Below are 15,677 nucleotides of genomic sequence, written 5' to 3'. Positions count from 1 at the left end.
AAAGGGATGCTGGATGTTATCAAAAGCTTTTTCTGCATCAATTGAGAGAATCATATGGTCTTTGTTTTTTAATTTGTTTATGTGATGAATTACGTTTATGGATTTACATATGTTGAACCAGTCTTGGGATACTGGGATAAAACCCACTTGGTCGTGGTGTGTAATTTGTTTGATGTGTTGCTGGAATCTGTTAGGATCTTGTTGAATATTTTTGCATCAATATTCATTAGTGATATTGGCCTGTAATTTTCTTCTCTTGTTGGGTCTTTTTCTGGTTTGGGGATCAAGGTGATGTTTGCTTCATAGAATGTATTGAGTAGTATTCCATCTTTTTCTATATTTTGGAAAAGGTTGAGTAGGATAGGTACTAGTTCCTCTTTAAAGGTTTGGTAGTGTTCTGACGTGAAGCCATCTGGTCCTGGGCTTTTCTTTTTAGGGAGATTTTGTATAGTTGATGCTATTTCAGAAATTTCTATAGGTCTGTTCAACATTTCCACTTCCTTCTGGCTAAGACTTGGAAGGTGGCATGCTTCCAAGTACTGGTCAATTTTCTTCAGATTTTCATATTTCTGAGAATAAAGTTTCTTGTAATATTCATTAAGGATTGTTTGAATTTCTAAGGGATCTGTTGTTATTTCATCTTTACCATTTCTGATTTATGAGATTAGTGATTTTACTCTTTTTTTCTTGGTTAGGTTGGCCAAAGGTTTATCTATCTTATTGACCTTCTCAAAGAACCACCTTTTTGATTTATTGATCTGTTATATAATCCTTTTGTTTTCAATTTCATTTAATTCAGCTCTAATTTTGGTTATTTCTTTTATTCTGCTGGGTTTCAGATTGGAGTGTTCTTCCTTTTCCAGTTGCTTGAGATGTCCCATTAAGTTGTTAACTTCCTCACTTTCCATTTTCTTGAGGAAGGCTTGCAGTGCTATAAATTTCCCTCTTGGGACTGCCTTTGCGGTATCCCAGAGGTTCTGGTAACTTGTATCTTCATTATCATTTTGTTCCAAAATTTTGGTAACTTCCTTCTTGATCTCATCTCTGACCCACCTATCATTCAGCATAAGGTTATTTATCATCCATGTTTTTGTATTAGTCTGCAGATTCCTATTGTTACTGAGTTCAACTTTTATTCCATGATGGTCTGAGAAGATGCAAGGAATAATTTCTATTCTTTTAAATTGCTGAGGTTAGACTTGTGACCTAAAATGTGGTTGATTTTGGAGTATGTTCCATGGGCCAATGAGAAAAATATGTATTCCGTTTTTTTATGATGAAATGTTCTATGGATGTCCATTAAATCCAAATGCTGAATGGTTAAGTTTAAATCTAAAATTTCTTTGCTAAGCTTCTTGTTGGAGGATCTATCTAACACTGCCAAAGGAGTATTAAAATCTCCAACTATGATGGAGCTGGGAGAAATCAATTTGCTCATGTCTATTAGAGAAGCTCTTATAAATTGAGCTGCATTCTGGTTGGGTGCATAAATATTTATAATTGAAATCTCATCATATTGAGTATTACCCTTAACAAATATAAAGTGTCCATCTTTATCCTTGATTAATTTTGTTGGTTTAAATTCTATTGTATCTGCGAATAAAATTGCAACACCTGCTTTTTTCTGCTTTACATTTGTCTAGAATATAGATGACCATCCCTTCACCTTGAGTCTATATTTATCTTTTAGGGTAAGATGGGGTTCTTGTATGCAGCAGATATCTGGCCTGAGTTTTTGTATCCAGTCAGCCAGACTGTACCTCTTTAGATGGCAATTTAAGCCATTCACCTTGATTGAGAATATTGATAAACCTGGTATAATTTTGGGTATTGAGTTTTTCAAAAGTCCAGTTTACATCTTTAATCCTTTTGCCACTGTGGAAGTTGGACTTTGATCAAAATTTTCTTTGTGACTTTACTTATGTGGTGGAGGATTGCACTGGTCATTATGGAGGATAGGACTGAGGATATCATGGAGGGCTGGTTTAGTTATAGGAAGTTTCTTCAACATGTGAATACCATTAAAGTATTTAATTTCTCCATCATAAATTAAACTCAGTTTAGCTGGATACAGGATCCTGGGTTGAAAGTTATTTTGTTTTAGGAGGTTAAAAGTCAATGAGCACCCTCTTCTAGCCTGAAAGTTTTCAGCAGAGAGATCAGCAGTCATTCTAATATTCTTCCCCTTGTAGGTTATGGTTTTTTTACATCTAGCTGCTTTCAGAATTTTCTCTTTCATATTAACTTTAGTGAAGTTAATTTGATGTCCCTGGGGTAATGTCTTGTTCAGGTTGAGTTGCGCTGGGGTTCTGAAACTGTCTGCTATCTGAATTTCAGATGCTTTTGGCACGTCTGGAAAGTTCTCTTTCATAATTTCATGAAGTAGAGCCCTGTGCTTTGTGAAGCCACTTTGTCGTCTCCAGGGATTCCTATAAGACAAATATTAGTTTATCCCAGAGCTCTCTGAGAGTGATCCATTTTTGCTCTCCATTTATCTTCATCCTTGCACCCTTGGACCCGTTCAGAAGCTTTATCTTTAATGTCAGAGATCCTTTCTTTTGCCTGCTCCATTCTGTTACCGAGGGATTCTACCATATTTTTCAGACCTTTGAGGGCTACAATCTCTTGCCTCAGTGTTTCAAAATCTTTGGTCATTTTATCTTTGAAATCACTGAATTCTTGAGACATATTCTGAATAATTTCTTGAGATATCTTTTGAATAATTTCTTGAAATTCTAATTCCCTCCTTTCTTCCATTCTGTTAATCTTATTTGCTATCCAAATTCTGAACTCAATTTCTGACACCTCAGCCATCTGTTTATGGATGGGATCTTCAATTGCATCTGCCTCATCCTTCCTCGGGGGAGTTGATCTACTCTGGTTATTCGAATTACCAGAGTTTTTCTGCTGATTCCACCCCACGCTGAATTTACACCATGTGGAGACCATACCAGAACTGTTCAGTCAGTGGCCTCCACTGGAGAAGATGCCAGCTTCCTCTGGTTACCCTGAGATGCAGAGCATGTCTGTCCAGAAGAGCCTCGGGGGTGTGGGCCTTATTATTCCCACTGCTATGGCTACTGCTCTTCACCTTGGGGTACTGCTGTTCTAGTATGGTTCCCTCTCAGCTGACCGTCCTCTCGTAGTTCTTGGGCAGCTGGCCAGGGATGCTGGGAACATACAGCTCTGGCAGTTCTGGGCACCCCCCATCCCCCTTGCAGGTGCCTGGAGCAGGGAACTCCTCTGCCACCACCTGGGGGATGGCCACAGCTCCATCAAGCAGTTCTGTACCTGCCTGGAGCTGGGGATTCCTCCACCACTGCCCGCGGGTCACATGGGGCTCTAACAAGCAGTTCTGAGCCCACCCAGAGTGGGGGACTCCTCTGTCGCCCTGCAGGGCGTACATGGCTTTAGCAAGCAGTTCTGGGCCTACCCAGAACAGGTGCCTGGAACGGGGAACTCCTCTGCCTCGGCCTGCGGTATGCATGGCATTAGCAAGCAGATCTGGGACCACCCATGCAGGAGGCTGGAGTGGAGAGCTCCTCCACTGCCCGTGCCACACACATGGCTCTAGCAAACAGTTCTGGGCCTGGCTGGAGCTGGGGACTCCTCTACCGCCATCTGCGTATTGTGTGCAGCCCTAGCAAGCAATTCTGGGCCCGCCCAGAGCTGGGGACTCTTCTGCTGCTGCCTGTGGGGTGTGCATGGCTCTAGCAAGCAGTTCTGGGCATGCCCAGAGTGGAGGAACCCTCCACCACTGCCCACAGGATGCACACAGCACTAGCAAGCAGATCTGGGCACACCAGGTGCAGGATTTGTATTATCTTAAGGAGTTTGTACACATGTAGAATTAAAGTTATAAAACACCACTAGAAGAAATCAAAGAAGAAAAATATATAAATATATTTTACATTTTTAGATTGAGAGATTTAATATTGATATCTTAATATTAAGATGACAATTCTATTCAAAGCAATCTACACAGGCAATACCTATGAAAATTTCAATGACTTTCTTTTCTGAAGCACCCATCATAAAATTCACATGAAATCTCATGAGACCCCAAATAACCAAAACAATCTTTCAAAAAACAGTGGTGGAGGACTCACACTTCCTAAATTCAAAACTTCTAACAAAGCTACAGTATCAGTACAATGTGGTACTACCAATAGAATAGAATGGAGAGGCCTGAAATAATTCCTAATATACATAACTAAAAGATTTTTGCTGAGAGTATTAATGGGCTAAATAGTCTTTTTCAACAAATAGTGCTGGGAAAGTTGAATATATACATGCAAAAAGTGAAGGTGGACCTTGTCCAATACCATACACAGAATTAATTAAAATTGCACAAAAGACCAAATCTAAGACCTAAATTAGATGGGTTTCCCTTTGAGTATTAGTTGTTGCTTTGACCTTGCAGCTTATAGAATTTTCTCCCTCAATTTGACTTTGTCAAGGTTGATATCTATGTGTCTTCAAGATATCCTATTTGCTATGGACCTTCCCAGAGTTTGATGAGCATATTCTATCTGCATATCTTATTCTCTGGCAACACCAGGGATAGTCTTCTAAATCATTTCCTTGAATAGGTTTTCTTTGCTTTTCCTTCTTATCCCTCTATACTACCTAAATTCATATATTGGCTTTTTTCATGTAGTTTCTTTTCTTTTTCTTTTTTGAGACAGAGCTTCAAGCTGTCTCCCTGGGTAGAGTGCTGTGGCATCATAGCCACAGCAACCTCCAGCTCCTGGGCTCAAGCGAGTCTCCTGCCTCTGCCTCCAAAGTAGCTGGGACTATAGGCACCCACCACAATGCCTGGCTATTATTATTATTATTTTTCTCAGTTTTTGTCTGGGACTGGGTTTGAACCCACCACCTCTGGCATATGGGGCCAGTGCTCTACTCCTTTGAGCCACAGGCACCACCCTGCCTGGCTATTTTTTGTTTGCAGCCATCATTGTTGTTTGGCAGGCCTGGGCTGAATTTGAACCCACTAGCTCAGGTGTATGTGGCTGGCCCCCTAGCCACTTGAACCACAGGTGCCAAGCCATTCATGCAGTTTCTTGTTGTTCTTAGTGATTGTCAATTCCGCTTTGGTTTTTGTTTATTTGTTTTTTTGTTTGTTTTGTTCTATTTCTTTTCATGTTTGACTGACCAGTTTAGTTCAAATTCTTTTGTTTTCAAGCTTTGAGATTTTCTTTCTTCTCCTTGGTCTAGCCTGTTTTTGAAGCTTTATGCTATTTTTTTTATATTTTAATAACTAAATGACTCAGTTCCTTAAAGTCAATTATATTCTTTCTTATGTTGTCTGTCTCTTTAACCATGTTTTCATAGTTTTCATTAATGTACTGAAGTATTTATTTGGTTTGTGTTAGTTTTAAACTTTCCCTTTAATCCCATTTCTCTTGTTTGCCATCCATATTATGAATTTCATTTCTGACATTTTGACAATTTTCTTTACTTTTAGGTCCATTGCTGTGGATCTGTACTAGTTGCTGGAGGATGTTGAGCTTGCTTGGTTTTCCATATTGCCTGGATTCTTTTGCTGGTTGCTTATTATTTGAAATCTTTCTCTTAAGTTAAGGTTGGCAGGTTTGGGGTACATCTTTTCAGCTTTATTGGGAACTCTGACAGTTAATGAGAAGAGGAATAGTCCTAGATAAAGTTTTTGTATCCTACTTTGGAGGACCTACCCAGGGAAAGAGGAGGGGATGCACTGAAATCCTATAATTCAGCTGCTCTCCTGCCTGCCACTTCCCATTTTCTTCCTTTTTTTCTTTCTCATTTATTTATTTATTTATTTGAGATAGAGTCTCACTATGTCACCCATAGTAGAGTGCTGTGGTGTCACAGCTCACAGCAACCCCAAACTCTTGGACTCAAGCAATTCTCTTGCCTCAGCCTCCCAAGTAGTTGGGACGATAGGCGCCTGCCACAACATCCAGCTATTTTTTTGTTGTGGTTGTCACTGTTGTTTGGCAGGCCCAGGCTGGGTTCAAACCTGCCAGCTCCAATGTATGTGGCTGGTGCCCCAGCCACTAAGCTACAGGCGCCAAGCCACACATCCCACTTTCCTGTGTGTGTGTGTCGCAGTACAAGCCTGTGCTGGGGATATTTATTTAAGTTTGTGTCATTTTTCCCCAGGCTACTGTCAGAAACCCTTAACATGGATATGCAAATCCTTCCCCATGGAGGTGAGCATTGTGACCTTGTAGAGCACACAGCAGATTTCAGGATGCCTCATACAACCACAGCTGATGATGGGGCAGGTCAGTGGACCTTGACTAGAGTCTGTTAATATTAAAGATCCTTGGCCAGTGCCTGTGCTTGTCTTGGAACCTTGACAGGCTCTTGCTTGGATTTTGGGACCTAGGCAGGTGCCTGGGCTGGATGCAGGACTGTGTTGGTTGACCCAACCCACCCTTAGTCAGTACCTAGGTGGGTCCCTGGGGGCACTTGCATGTGTTGTGGGACCTTTTCAGGCAGCCAAGTTGAGATACAGGATTTGGGTGGGTAGGTGGAACTTGACAAAAACCTGGGCCATTTTTGAAGCTTTCTAGGATTCCTGGGTGCATTTTGTGGCCACATCTGGTGTCAAGGTAATTCACAGGACATTCTCAAGTGCCTGGGTCTGTCGCAGGACTGCACCAGAGCTGGGGATTGTCATGGCACCTTGGTGGGTGCCTATATGGTTCGCAAGATCTTGGGAGGCACCTGGAAAGGCCAAGGGACCTTGTAACATGCCTGTACAGATTGGAGGAGAGTGGCCAGTTGTGGATTGGCTTCTTGCACTGTGGTGGCTGGGTGAGGCCTGGGAGATTTGCTGTGTACTGCTGGAGAGTTGCAGTGGCTGGGGCTCTCCCTCTACACAGGTGGGCCTGTGACAGCTACTCTCGTGCTACTAATGTTGTAGCAGCAGTGCTGTCAATTTGGTAAGGTTATAGCAGCAGATACTGAGGGTCAGTGGATGCCTGCTCTGCCTAGGTCACTGGGCATAAACTAGTGGGGCAGTTCAGAGGTTTCACAGCATTCAGTCACAGGGCACATGAGAGCACCGGCCTTCCCTGATCCCTCTCTGGCCTGGCTGGGGTATAGGGTGTAGCAGTTGAGCTGACCCCTCTGTAGAGTGGGTGTCCTGGTCCTGAGAGGTCAGTATAGCATCTATTACAATGTATCTGAGACCAGGAATTGCTGGGACTCCACTATGTCTATTTTCTGGTGAAATGCTGCTGCGCAGTCTCCAAGCAGCTCCCTGATCAGTTCTGAAGCCTGTTATGGTGGGGGAATCCCCTCAAAGCTTGCCTTGCACTATCTTCTTGGGAAGTGTGGAGCCCCAGATCTCTCCTCTACCCTTTCCTTATCTGCCGATGCTTCCCCCAGTTATCTTGCAATATTACTGAGTTTATCATCCTGCCTCTCTCTCCTCCTCATTGGGTACCTTCAGTTGCTTCTCTGATGATTCACAATGTTTGCTCCTATAAGTTCATCCTTTAGTGAGCCTGTATCCACAACTTTTGATCTTTCCCATCAGACAGTGAGTGAAGTCTGCTTTATTCTGTGATTCTGGCCCACTTTATGCCCTTTCCTTTTGTCCAATCTCACAATGTCAAATATCCCCAAATCATCTCTGTCTCATAACACATGGCATTTCTAAAGTCAAATCAATAATATACATGCTCCATGACAAGGTGGTAATTTTTTGAAATAAGAAAAGTAACTTGGTAACTTTGGTAACTTGGTCCAAACCTAACAATGACTACAAAGTGCCAGCCTCCCAGATACTTTGTTATTCTAGTTTATCCATTGTTTCTCATATGCCATAATAGCAGTTAATAGGGACCCTGGGTCAGGACCAGCCCAGGGAGTGAACAGATTCCAAGTGTCAGGATCCTCCTCTCAGTTCCCACCATAGCTTCCTTTATAGGCAGAAAAAAAAAATGGAGATTGTCCTTACCTGGAGAACAAGAACAAGACAAACATGGGTATAGACATGGTCAGTTGCAGTGTGCGCCAATCTCGAATGGCAAAAGCCATTCCTCCTAGGAACATCTGCCCAATACTAAGGGAACTCAATAGCAGCATTACAGCCATAGATTGTGCCTGGGGACTTATCCACTCTAACACTGGAAGAAAACATAAATTGTAATAGTAATTTCAGACAAAGGGTAATTTCAAGGTCAATTCAAGGCATGTAGATAATAAAAGACTCAAATTAGTAGCTTACCCATACTAAAGAGGTTTACTGTAATATTCACAACACAGAACCCTGCCAAAAAGCGTAGTAAGCAGTAAATGAGAAAGGTGGGGGCAAAGGCTACACAGGTGTCAGAGATGGCCAGCTGCAGGAGAGACAATCTGCACATGATCTTCCGTCCAAACCTAAAAAATATTGAACCAGATAAGATTATTTACAAACAAAAATAATATGTGGAAAACTTGATACACATGGCACATCTTGAAATTTTTTTAATGATTTTCGTTTTTTAATGGCTTCTTTTATTTTTTATTTAATTTTTAATTAAATTCATATATTGGCTTTTTCATGCAGTTTCTTATTTTTCTGAGTGATTGTAACTTAATTTTTAATTTATTATGATTTCTAATTAAAATCATAACTGTATACATTTATGGGGTACAATGTGATGATTTGATATAAAATGTGGAATGCTTAAATCAAACTGATTAACATATACATCACCTCACTTTACTTATTTTTTGTTGTTATACATTTAAAATTTACTCTTAGTTATTTTGAAACATACCCTTGCGTCGTGCACATTATGTGAGCTGCCCTCCCTCCTCACACCAATCGCCCTACCCTCCTTCTTACCCCTCTCTCTAGTTCCCTCCCCCTTGCTAGATTGTATGTATGTTTTATCATTCATATGAGTTTGTGTTTATATATTGGTTTCATATTAATATTGAGTACATTGGATGCTTCCCCTCCCCCATTATTGAGCTACTTTACTAAGAAGAATGTGTTCTACCTCCATCCAGGTAAACATAAAATATGTAAAGTCTCCATATTTTTTATGGCTGAATAGTATTCCATGGTATACATATACCACAATTTGTTGATCCATTCACAAGTTGATGGGCATTGTGTTGCGTCCATCACTTGGCAATTATGAACTGAGCTACATTAAGCATTCTGGAGCAATTGTCTTTGCTGTAAAATGATTTGTATTCTTATGGGTAGATATCTAGTAATAGGGTTACAGGATCAAATGGAAGGTCAACTTTTAGTTCTTTGAGACTTCTCCATACTTATTTCTATAAACGTAGTATTAGTTTGCAATCCCACCAGGAGTGTAGAAGTGTTTCCCTCTCTCCACATCTACACCAGCATTTGCAGTTTTGGGACTTTCTGATGTGGGCTAATCTTTTGTTTTTGTTGTGTTGTTGTTGAGACAGAGTCTCACTATGTCACCCTAGGTAGACTGCTGTGGCATCACACCTCACAGCAACCTCAAACTCTTGGGCTTAAGCGATTCTCTTGCGTCAGTCTCCCAAGTAGCTGGGACTATAGATGCCCACCACAATGCCAGCTACTTTTTGTTGCAGTTGTCATTGTTGTTTAGCTGACCTGGGCCAGATTTGAACCAACCACCCTCGGTGTATGTGGCTGGCACAATAACCACTGTGCTGTGGGCGCTGAGCCAGATGTGGGCTAATCTTACTGGAGTTAGATGAAATCTCAGAGTGATTTTGATTTGCATTTCTGTGATAATTAAATGAGCATCTTAAAAATACGTTTGTTAGCTGTTTGTCTGACTTCTTCAGAGAAGGTTCTATTCATCTCTCTTGTCCAGTGATATAAGGGATTGTTGGCTGATTTTGTAGATTAATCTGAGTTCTCTATATATTCTAGTTATCAAGTTTTTGTCCAATTCATAATATGCAAATATCTTTTCCCATTATGAAGGCTGTCTGTTTTGGTTGTTGTTTCCTTAGCTGTACAGAAGCTTTTCAGTTTAATTAAGTCCCATTTGTTTATTTTTGTTGTTGTTGCAATTGCCACAGAACTCTTCTACATAAAATCTTTCCTCAGGTTGATATCTTCAAGTGTTTTCCCCACACTTTCTTCAAGGATTTTTATTGGTTTTGTGCCTTATACTTAAATCTTTTATCCATCTTGAATCAATTTTTGTAAGTGGTGAGAGGTATGGGTCCAGTTTCCATCTTTTACATGTGATTTTCCAGTTCTCCCACCACCATTTATTAATGGTGTATGTTCTTTTCCCCTATATATGTTCTCATTTGGTTTATCAAAGATTAGGTGGCTATAGGAGGTTAATTTCATCTCCTTATTTTCTATTCACTTCCAAATCTCTATGTATTTGTTTTTGTGCCAATACCATGCTGTTTTGACTACTATGGCCTTGCCTAAAGTCTGGTATGGTGATACCCCAGCTTTGTTTTGATTACTAAGAATTGCCTTGGCTATATGTTTTTTTTTCTGGTTATATACAAAATGAAGGATTGTGTTTTCCAAACCTTGAAAGTATGATCTTTGGGTAGTATAGACATTTTCATGTTATAGTATACTATACTATGGTAGTATAGACAATGTTGATTCTTCCCAGCCATGAGCATGGTATGTTCTTCCATTTGTTAATATCCTGTGCTATTTCTTTTCTTAGGGTTTCATAATTTTCTTTGTAGAGGTCCTTCACCTCTTCTGTTATTCATATTCCTAGGGATTTTATTTTTTAAAAACTACTGTGAAAGGAATTGTGCCTTTGATTAGCTTCTTGTCTTGGCTGTTATTGGCATATACAAAGGCTACTGATTTATTGACATTGGTTTATATTCTGAGACATTGCTGTATTTTTTGATCACTTCCAGGAGTCTCATGGTTGAGTCATTGGGATTCTCTAAGTATACGATTATATCATCAGCAAAGAGTGAGAGTTTGTCCTCCTCTGCACCTATTTGGCTGCCCTTTATTCCCTTCTCTTGCCGGATTGTATTGGCTAGAACTTTCAGCATCATGTTAAATGGTAGTGGTGATAGAGGACAACCTTGTCTGGTTCCAGTTCTAAGTGGAAAAGCTTTTAGTTCTACTCCATTAACTATAATATTATCTGTGGGTTCGTCATACATGTCTTCAAGCAGTTTAAGAAGTATGCCACCTATGCCTATACTCTTAAGTATTCTAATTAGAACCGGATGCTGAATTTTATTGAATGCTTTTTCTGAATCTATTGAGAGGATCATATGGACTTTCTTTTTGCTTCTGTTTATATGGTCAATATGTTTATGGACTTGCGTATGTTAAATCAGCCTTATAACCCCGGGATGAAACCATTTGATCATGATTAATGAATTTTTTAGTGTGTAGCTGTAATCTATTGGCTAGGATTTTATTGGGAATTTTGGCATCTATAATCATTAGTGTAATTGGTCTGAAGTTATCCTTTTTAGTTGGATCTTTTCCTGGTTTTGGTAGCAGGGTAATGTTTGCTTCTAGAAAGTGTTGGGGAAGAATCCTTCCTTCTCAATTTTTTGGAATAATTTCTGCAGTATGGGAATAAGCTCTTTTTGAAGGTGTGATAGAATTCCAGTGGGAAGCCAGTTGCACCAGGGATTTTTTTGTTGTTGTTGGGAAATTTTTTATTGTTTCTTCAATTTCAGTTCTTAAAATTGATCTGTTCAAGAGATCTATTTCTTCTTGATGAAATTCAGAAAGAGGATGTGATCCCAGGTATTAATCCTTTTCCTCCACATTGTCAAATTTCTGGTCATAGAGTTTCTTGTAGTGCTCAGAGATAATCTCTTGTATCTCTGTGGCATGAGTTATTTCCCCTTTATCATTTCTGATTGACATTATTCGAGATTTTACTTTCTGTTTCTAGTTAATCTAGCCAAAAGGTTATCAATTTTAGTGCTTGCTATAGATCTATTCAAAATTTCTACTTCTTGAGATACTTTGCTAAGAAGAATATGTTCCAGCTCCATCCATGTAAACTTGAAGGAGGTAAAGTCTCCATCTTTCTTTAAGGCTGCATAATATTCCATGGTATACATATACCACAATTTATTGATCCATTCATGGATTGATGGGCACTTGGGCTTCTTCTATGATTTAGCAATTATGAATTGGCCTGCAATAAACATTCTGGTACAGATATCTTTGTTATAATGTGATTTTTGATCTTCTGGATATATATCTAGTAGAGGAATTGCAGAGTCAAATGGCAGGTCTATTTTAGTTCTCTAAGTGTTCTCCAAACATCTTTCCAAAAGGGATGTATTAGTTTGCACTCCCACCAGCAGTGTAGAAGTGTTCCTCTTTCTCTACATCCATGCCAGCATCTCTGGTGTGGGATTTTGTGATGTGGGCTAATCTTACTGGAGTTAGATGATATCTCAAAGTAGTTTTGATTTGCATTTGGAAGAAAAAGTATCCAATGTACTAAGCCCTACTATGAAACTAATCTATGGCTTTTATACAAAAGCTATAGCCCAATTATAGTCCAAGAATATGGGGATGAGGGGGGAGAGTTTGGGTGGAGAGAGGGTGATTGGCAGGATCACACCTATGGTTCATCTTACAAGGGTACATATGAATCTTTCTAAATGTAGAATATAAATGTCTTAACACAATAACTAAGGAAATGCCATGAAGGCTGTTAACCAGTTTGGTGAAAATATTTCAAATTGTATATAAAACCAGCGCACTGTACCTCATGACTGCATTAATGTACACAGCTATGATTTAATAAAAAAATTTTCTACTTTTTTCTGGTTAAGTCTAGGAAGATGATATGCTTCCAGGTATTGGTCCATTTCCTCCATATTTTCATATTTCTCAGAATAGAGTTTTTATACTAATCATTAAAGATTTTTTTAATTTCTAGGTATCTGTTGTTATTTCTCCTTTATTGTTTCTGATTGAAGTCATTAGAGATTTTATTTTTTTGTTTCTGGATAATCTAGCCAAAGGTTTATCAATCTTATTAACCTTTCACATAACCAAATTTTTGTTTCCTTAATCTGAATGACATTTTTGTTTTCAATTTAATTATATTCTACTATAATTTTTATTATTTCATTACTTGTGCTGTTTTTGGGATTGGTTTGATTTTTCTCTTCCAATTGGTTAAGATGGCCTATTAGGTTTCTGACTTGCTTCTTTCTGTTTTCTTTTTCTTTCTTTCTTTCCTTTTTTAAAGAGTCATCTGGATTTATTTACATATTTTCTTGTTTTAAATTTTTTTAAATTAAATCATACATTAATCATTGTACATTAATACAATAATGGGGTACAATGTGCTATTTTAAATTTTTTTAATTAAATCATACAATAAATCATTGTACATTGATACAATGATGGGGTACAATGTGCTGGTTTTTATATACAATTTGAAATATTTTCATCAAACTGGCTAACATAGCCTTCATGGCATTTTCTTAGTTATTGTGTTAAAACATTTATATTCTACACCTAGTAAATTTCACATGTACCCTTGTAAGATGCACCATAGGTGTGGTCCCACCAACCACCCTTTCTCCACCCATCCTCCCCCCTCCCCTCCCCTCCCTCTTCCCTTTCCCCTTCTTCTTGGGCTATAATTGGGTTATAGCTTTCATGAGAAAGCTATAAATTGGTTTCATAGTAGGGCTGAATACATTGGATACTTTTTCTTCCATTCTTGACATACTTTGCTAAGAAGAATATGGTCCAGCTCCATCCATGTAAATATGTGAGAGGTAAAGTCTCCATCTTTCTTTAAGGCTGCATAATATTCCATGGTACACATATACTACAATTTGTTAATCCATTCGTGGGTCGATGGGCACTTGGACTTCTTCAATGACTTAGCAATTATGAATTGGGCTTCAATAAACATTCTGGTACATATATCTTTGTTATAATGTTATTTTTGGTCTTCTAGATATATACCTAGTAGAAGAATTGAAAGATCAAATGGAAGATCTATTAATAGATCTCTAAGTGTTCTCCAAACATTTTTTCAAAAGGAATTTATTAGTTTGCATTCCGACCAGCAGTGCAAAAGGGTGCCCTTTTCTCCACATCCAGGCCAACATCTCTAGTTTGGGGATTTTGTGATGTGGGCTAATCTTACTAGAGTTAGATGATATCTCAAAGTAGTTTTGATTTTCATTTCTTTGATGATTAAGGATGATGAGCATTTTTTCATATGTCTGTAGGCGATGTGCTTGTCTTCTTCAGAGAAGTTTCTCTTCAAGTCCCTTGCCCACCCTGAGATGGGATTGCTTGTTCCTTTCTCGCTAATACACTTGAGTTCTCTGTGGATTCTGGTTATTAAACCTTTGTAGGAGACATAACTTGCAAATATCTTCTCCCATTCTGAGGGATGTCTGCTTGCTTTATTTACTGTGTTCTTGGCTGCACAGAAACTTTCTAGTTTCATCAGGTCCCAGCAGTGTTTTTTGGCACTGCTTCAATTGCCCAGGGGTCCTCCTCATAAAATATTTGCCCAGGCTGATTTCTTCAAGTGTTTTTCCTACACTTTCTTCTAGTATTTTTATAGTTTCATGTCTTAAGTTTAAATTTTTAATTCAGTGAGAATCTATCTTAATTAATGGTGAGAGGTGTGGGTCCAGTTTCAGTCTTCTACAGGTCACCACTCAGTTAACCCAGCACCATTTGTTAAATAGCTAATCTTTTCCCCAAAGAATGTTTTTTAATTGGCTTATTAAAGATAAAATAATGGTAAGTAGCTGGGTTCATCTCTTTGTTCTCTATTCTGTTCCATACATCTATCTCTCTGTTTTTGTGCCAGTATCATGCTGTTTTGATCCCTATTGATTTATGTATAGTCTGGGGTCTGGTAGCATAATTCCTCCCTCTTTGTTTTTATTTCTAAGTAATATCTTGGCTATTCAAGGTTTTTTCTGATTCCATATAAAACAAAGTATTATTTTTTTGAGATTTTAAAGTAAGACAGTGGAGTTTTAATAGGGATTGCAATAAAACTGTATATTGCTTTAGAGAGTATGGACATTTTAACAATGCTGATTCTTACCAGCCATGAGCATGGTATGTTTTTCCATTTGTTAACATCTTCAGCTATTTCTTTTCTTAGAGTTTCATAGTTTTCTTTATCACATCCTTTGTTAACTCCCTAATATTTTATCTTCTTTGGCACTACTGTGACCAGAATAGAGTCCTTGACTGTTTTTTCAGCTTGACTATTGTTGGTGTACATAAAGGCTACAGAATTATGAGTGTTGATTTTGAAACTTGAGACGCTGCTATATTCCTTGATCACTTCTAAGAGTTTTCTAGGAGAATCCCTAGTGTTTTCCAGATATACAATCATAACATCTGCAAAGAGTAAAAGTTTGATCTCTTCTGACCCTATATGGATACCTTTGATCATCTTTTCTTGCCTGATTACTAAGGCTAAGACTTCCATTACAATGTTGAAAACCAGTGGAGACAATGGGCAACCTTGCCTTTTTCCTGATCTAAGTGAAAATTATTTCAATTTAACTCCATTCAATATGATGTTGGCTGTGGGTTTGCTGTAGATGGCCTCTATCAGTTTAAGAAATGTCTCTTCTATACCAATTTTCTTAAGTGTTCTGATCATGAAAGGATGCTGGATATTATCAAAAGCTTCTTCAGCATCAATTGAGAGAATCATATGGTCTTTGTTTTTTAATTTGCTTATGTGATG

General features: G+C 38.6%; 1 protein-coding gene across 3 annotated transcripts in view; it reads right to left on the bottom strand.

Annotated features, from left to right (window-relative positions):
* Positions 1 to 15,677, bottom strand: part of LOC100965662 (solute carrier family 22 member 24-like) — a 59,585-nt gene that overhangs the window by 16,713 nt on the left and 27,195 nt on the right. For all 3 annotated transcript variants that reach the window (XM_012810615.2, XM_023518428.1, XM_023518429.1), the window contains exons 3-4: positions 8,228 to 8,382; positions 7,958 to 8,126 (exon numbers count right to left, since the gene is read on the bottom strand). In XM_012810615.2, coding sequence (XP_012666069.2) covers positions 7,958 to 8,126; positions 8,228 to 8,382 — 324 coding nt within the window. The remainder of the gene's footprint in view (positions 1 to 7,957; positions 8,127 to 8,227; positions 8,383 to 15,677) is intronic.

This window comes from Otolemur garnettii, unplaced genomic scaffold (assembly GCF_000181295.1).
Source record: "Otolemur garnettii isolate 467f Iridium unplaced genomic scaffold, OtoGar3 scaffold00140, whole genome shotgun sequence".
NCBI classification, from domain to species: Eukaryota; Metazoa; Chordata; class Mammalia; order Primates; family Galagidae; genus Otolemur; species Otolemur garnettii.
Note: the sequence above shows the minus strand (reverse complement) of the source record. Positions and strands in the feature narration are given on the sequence as shown.